This window comes from Physeter macrocephalus, chromosome 8 (genome assembly GCF_002837175.3).
Source record: "Physeter macrocephalus isolate SW-GA chromosome 8, ASM283717v5, whole genome shotgun sequence".
NCBI classification, from domain to species: Eukaryota; Metazoa; Chordata; class Mammalia; order Artiodactyla; family Physeteridae; genus Physeter; species Physeter macrocephalus.
The window spans coordinates 73038365-73044364 of NC_041221.1; the positions used below are offsets into that span (position 1 = coordinate 73038365).

At 40.0% G+C, this 6000-nt stretch overlaps 1 protein-coding gene across 1 annotated transcript in view; it reads left to right on the plus strand.

Annotated features, from left to right (window-relative positions):
* Window positions 1-3931, plus strand: part of MCCC2 (methylcrotonyl-CoA carboxylase subunit 2) — a 74396-nt gene extending 70465 nt beyond the window's left edge. Inside the window, exon 17 of the mRNA XM_007129966.4 lies at window positions 1322-3931. Within this exon, the coding sequence (XP_007130028.2) occupies window positions 1322-1439 (118 nt within the window). The 3' untranslated portion in view covers window positions 1440-3931. The remainder of the gene's footprint in view (window positions 1-1321) is intronic.
* Window positions 3932-6000: the final 2069 nt, after the last annotated feature.

A 6000-nucleotide genomic window follows, 5' to 3' on the forward strand; every position in this document is an offset into this window, starting at 1 on the left:
ATTGTTTTTACTGGATTATATTCAAGACAGAAGAGCATATGGCCCAGATAGACTTATCTTTGGAAATTAATATTGAAAAACAGCAAGGCTTTTCTTTTAATTTATACATGTTTAACCCTTCTGTTGAAACAGTTGGTGGCATGGAGACACCAACTTTGTTTCAAAGATGAAAGGATTTTCAAGCCAGTTTATGGCACCTTCCTTCGGTTTAATAAATCCCAGCTTAACAATAAAATTCTGTGGTCTGTTTAGGCTTTAACATGGCTAGACCTGTCTTTTCGGAGAGCTCTGTCATCATCTGTACAGTACTGTAACCTCCTATGTTTTTCTTAATCCTTACATGTTACATGTACAGCATGCCAATTTTCTTCTGCTCAGTTGTTTTTATAATCAGACTTTTCCAGACATTTGATTAGGGCCTCTTACCAGGAACAGCCCCGGCACCATCGTCCTTGCTATATTACTCTGCCGTAGGCTTCAGAAGGGAGTGTAATCAATTGACCGGGTTACAAACTACAAGAGTAATATATTTTTTTTTTTTGGCTGTTGATACTTTAAGATCCCTATTATGAATATTTTATGAACAATGATTTGATTCATGGTCTGTCGATGTAAGTATGGTTTAATAATTGATGCTATGTCCAGATACTGAAGGCAGTTTGTTTAAAGAAAGCAAAACTGCCACCCATTAATGACCTTTAAAAAACAATATTTCTTACGCATTTTTTTTTATAAATGTGAGGTTGTCCATGAAAAGCAAACTAAGATTTCTACTTGAGTTTCTTCTGAAAGCGGTTTAAAGCCATTACCTGTTTTTCCTATTGTAGCAAAAAATAAAGAATTACATATGAAGGTATTTATTTTATTAATAAAATGTACTGAAGTCTATTCAGTAATTTTCACAGTTTCTTAAGAAACTATGTTTGGGGGAATATACCTTTTCTAGTAGGGACTTTGGTTGGAGACTGTTACCTTGGTTTATGTGGCTCTCCATAATAATAACAGTAATATATCAACTTGACTTGTATGTTTGTGTGGGCGGAGGAGGGACAGGAAAGTTTTTCCTGAAATAAATAAAACCAGGGTTTATTTTGAAGTTCCCTGTGGTAAGCTGTTCCTAAAGCTGTGTAAGAGTCATGTTATTTTTCTTTCTCTCTTTATTCCCCTCTTGAACATTATTTCCATTGAGAGATTATAGTAGCTAATCAGTAGATCCACATATTACCTGAAGGAAAACCTCCTCGGCACTTTTGGGCATAGGGTGTATAACTGGTGGTTTGGTGGTGGACTCCTAATCACTCGGTTTTTGTTCTTTTATCAGGCTGTGGGATGATGGGATTATCGATCCAGTGGACACCAGGCTGGTCCTGGGTCTCAGTCTTAGTGCAGCCCTCAATGCACCCATCCAGAAGACTAACTTCGGTATCTTGAGGATGTAACTGGAATATAGAGCATCTTCCATTGGACATGTACCAAAAATTAATAAATTAGTAGCCTTAAAATTTTAGACTTTTTCAATATGTGGCTATTACAGTAAAATTGTTTTCTTAACACAGTGCATTATACTTTTCTACCTTTAAAAAAAATCAGTGAAGATATTTATTTGATGCAGCTCAATTCCTTGTAAATTCTCTTAGAGAAATTTTTCTATGGCTCAGTTTTACCACCTTGAAAAGGAAGAGAATAACTTAGAGTTATCCTTTCTAAGCCATAAGTACTATGAAAAGTTCTGTAATCTGTAAATTCCAGGTATTGTTGAGATTTTTCACATAAAGTTGTATTTCCACTGAACTGATTGCTTTGCAGATTATGCATGGTGATATTTTAATGTACTTTTAAAAATAAACACCTGTTACTTTTCCCTCCAGCCACCACCGTCCTCCTCTCCATAGCCGTCAGACTTCTTGTCTGCGCTCTGGGCTCTGTTTCCTACCTGTTCTCTCCTCACCCTCTCGTTTTCTGGCTTCTACTGCCAACAGCCCTCTCCAAGGTCACCACTGACCTCCATGTTCCTGAAACCAGTTTGTCCTTTTCCGCTTTTACCTGATTTAATTCTCTGAGGCCTTCAAATCAGTCACACACTTCCTCCTAAAAATTCTGTCCTTAGCTTCCATTGCTGTAACACTCTAGGTTTTCCACCAGCCTCCATGGCCATTCTTGTTCAGTTTCCTTTGCAGACCCCACTTCCTGTGCTCATTCCTCCTTCCTTCCCTTTACCATATGTCTTGATTTTTCATTAGTCATATGTGAGTGCATTCTTATTCTGAAAGATACAAATAGCTCAAAAGTATCTGCTTATTATTTAATTATTCTTATTAAAATAATAATTGTGGTAAAATATACATAACATAAAGTGTACCATTTTAACCACTTTTTTGTGTGCAGTTCTGTGACATTAAGTACATTTACATCGCCACCGTCCATCTCCAGAACTTTTCATCATCCCAAATTGAAACTCTCTTATTAAACAATAACTCCCCATTCTCTCTTCTCCCTGCCGCTGGCACATTTCCTTTTTCCTTTTTTTTAAAAATTGAGATATAATTGAATATAACATTATATTAGTTTCAGGTGTACAACATAATGATTCAATATTTATATACACTGAAGATGATCACAAAAATAAGTCTAGTTACCATCCATCATCAAGCACAGTTACAGACTTTTTTCTTTTTTTTCCTGTGATGAGGGCTTTTAAGATATACTCGCTTAGCAACTTTCAAATATGCAGTACAGTATTAACTATAGTCACCATGCTGTACGTTACATCCCCAGGACTTATTTATTTTGTAGCTGGAAGTTTGTACCTTTTGACCCCCTTCACTCATTCGGTCCACCCTATGCCCCTCTCCTTTCTGGCGGACACCAATCTGTTCTTCGTTATCTATAAGCTTGGTTTTCTGTTTTGCTTTGTTTGTTTTGTTTTTTAGATTCCACATATAAGTGAGATCTTATGGTGTTTGTCTTTCTCTGTCTGACTTACTTCACTTAACATAGTGACCTCAGGGTCCATCCGTGCTGTTGCAAATGGCAAGATTTCATTCTTTTTTATGGCTGAATTTTATTCCTCCTCATCCTTGAATGTATGTGTTTTACATGGCTTGATTTATTCTCGCTGGGCCATTTCAGCCCTTCTTATCGTTTCAGTTGCCATCTAAATGGGGATGATTCCTGTGTTGACAGTTCCTAACATAGTTCTCCCCTGAGCTCCAGACCTGTCTATCTAAAAGGTCTAAGGAACCTCAGACTCAATCATCAAGTTCTATTGATTTTGCCTCTTAACTGTCTCTTGAATTCCCCTACTATTTTTGTCTTTTATGCAGGCCTTAGAACGTGTCTACCTGCATCCAGTCTTACCTAGTCCAATCTCTCCATCACTCTGAAATTAGAATGGCCATTCTAAGGTGCACATCTGTCATGCTGCTTCCTTCCTTACTTCTTTCACTGGTTCCCTGAAGTGCCAAACCCCTAATGGCCTCCATGGATCTTGATCCTCAGCTCTTCAGTCTCATCTCCCTGACTCCTCTTTTCACACTGGGTGCTCCACCCATTCTAGACGTCTTCCAGTTCCTTAAACCTACAAAGTCCTTGCCCCCTTAGAGTCTACGAGGTTCCCTGTGCCTGAACTGTTCTCTTCTCCCTTCTACTTAAACACCTATCTTTTGTCTCTGTGATTTCCCTTGGCTGGGTTAGGCACCTGTTGTATGCTCTTGTAGAGCACCATCTTCTTCCTCTGTCACTTCCTCTGTCTTATATGTTTATAAGAAATATAAACATTTCTTTAATATTGCCCTCCTGCTAGAATGTAAGCTCTGAGAGCAGGGATCCTCCTGTTTGGCCTGTATCTCCAATGCCTGGCACTTGTAGATGCTCAAATATTTGTTGAATGAATGAAAAGTCCATATTTTAATTGTATCCTCAGGCCACATCATTTTAAAATAAAGTGATTGATTATATGATCTAAAACAACTATCAAATGCTTTCCTAATAAAATTAATATTTCAAACATTTGTGTGTGATGTTCATTTTATTTTATTTTATTTTATTTTATTTTTTATTTTTTTCCGGTACGTAGGCCTCTCACTGTTGTGGCCTCTCCCGTTGTGGAGCACAGGCTCCGGACGCGCAGGCTCAGCGGCCATGGCTCACGGACCCAGCCGCTCCGCGGCATGTGGGATCCTCCCGGACCGGGGCACGAACCCGCGTCCCCTGCATCGGCAGGCGGACTCTCAACCACTGCGCCACCAGGGAAGCCCTATGTGATGTTCATTTTAGGCTGCAGTGTGTATCAGAAGTCAATTTAGTTTTTTGAGAAGTATATAGATAGAAGATCACAATTCAGGGGTAAGTTGCATTTTCAGAAGAATGTTTGAGGAGGTCATGGGGAGGATGTGACTGCCAGTTGACCCCTGACCCGGTAGATGACCCCTGACCCGGAACCAGCCAATCAATCGTTGGCTCCTCCCCCCCTCCCCTACGGCATACCATCCCTATAGCTTGCAGGACGCAGCCTTGAGAGAGTAAGATGTTGCTGAGACCACCTGGAGTAAATACGTGACTGAACCCCGATAAGGCCTCTTTATAAACTTTGAAGATTCTGGCTGGCGGGTGGGAGATCCCCTCGTCTTGCGGCTGCCACCGCCAAGCCTCGTTTGTGAGTTCCCTGGCTTATTAAACCTGCCACCTCCCAGTCTGGAGCGGCTGCCTCTTTCCTCAGCTCTCCTAGCCCTGCGCATATGGCGGCTAGTTTGCCAACCAACAAAGGAACACAGTGAGTATTTTTAAATAGTAAATTATATTAAAATTTCGGTTAACATTTACAACCAGGTCAGAAAACAAAATGATTTTTTATCAAGAGTAGTTGGTATTCCATGGGTAGGAACCATCCACAAGTCAAAGATTCATGGATATTTTAGGAGTGTTTTTACCTTTCTCTCTTTAGGAAAAATCACGGTCATCACTGGCACCACACTTCAATTAATTAAATTATTTTGTATGTTTTATCTGATAAAAAGCATTTATAACATTTTACCAAAATAGGCAGCCTTTTTTGTCTGCCCTTCCGGCTTTATTTACACAGAATTGACATACACCATTATGTAACTGTAAAGTATACACTGTGATGACTTGGTACACATATATTGTGAAGTGATTACCACAAGATGGTTACTTAGCACATCCATCACCTCACGTAACTACTAATTTTTTTTAATGATAATTTTTTAAACATTTTAGTTATTAAAAATAATTTCAGCCAGGATAATATGAGTAACTTAGAATTTTGAGAAATATACAGCTAATTAGTCTCTAAATTAGCCCTTCTGGGCACTTACAGAATGAAAAAGAGACAAAATTACTTCTGTTTTTCAGTTTTCAAGAAAAATGTTTTCAAATAAGAATTTGTCACACTAGCAGAAGGCACTATTGAATGTGCAAGTGAAAAACTGATCATTTACCAGACATGCATGGTTACGTGCAAGGCACGACTAGAGGCCATATATTACATTTACAGGGGCAAGAGCAGGTGGTTTTCCTTTTTTTGTGGTACGCGGGCCTCTCACTGTTGTGGCCTCTCCCGTTGCGGAGCACAGGCTCCGGACGCGCAGGCTCAGCAGCCATGGCTCACGGGCCTAGCCGCTTCGCGGCATGTGGGATCTTCCCGGACCGGGGCAAGAACCCGTGTTCCCTGCATCAGCAGGCGGACTCTCAACCACTGCGCCACCAGTGAAGCCCTGTTCATTCATTCTTGCTCTGGGCTCCCTGGCACTAACCTGGTTGCTGGACTCTGTGAGCCCGGGGTATCCTGGCATCCTACATTTTTCCAACAATCTTTGAAAAAAATTTGCCAGCGTCAGGTTCCAGAGCTTGTAGCAACAAACACTAACTGGTAGCATGTTCTGCAAGCCATAGGTTAAAATAAATTCCTCTATATTTTCCAACTTGGTGAAAGCTTTACTGCCTGCACTAAAAACAAGACTTTTCAGAAATGAAACCACTGGA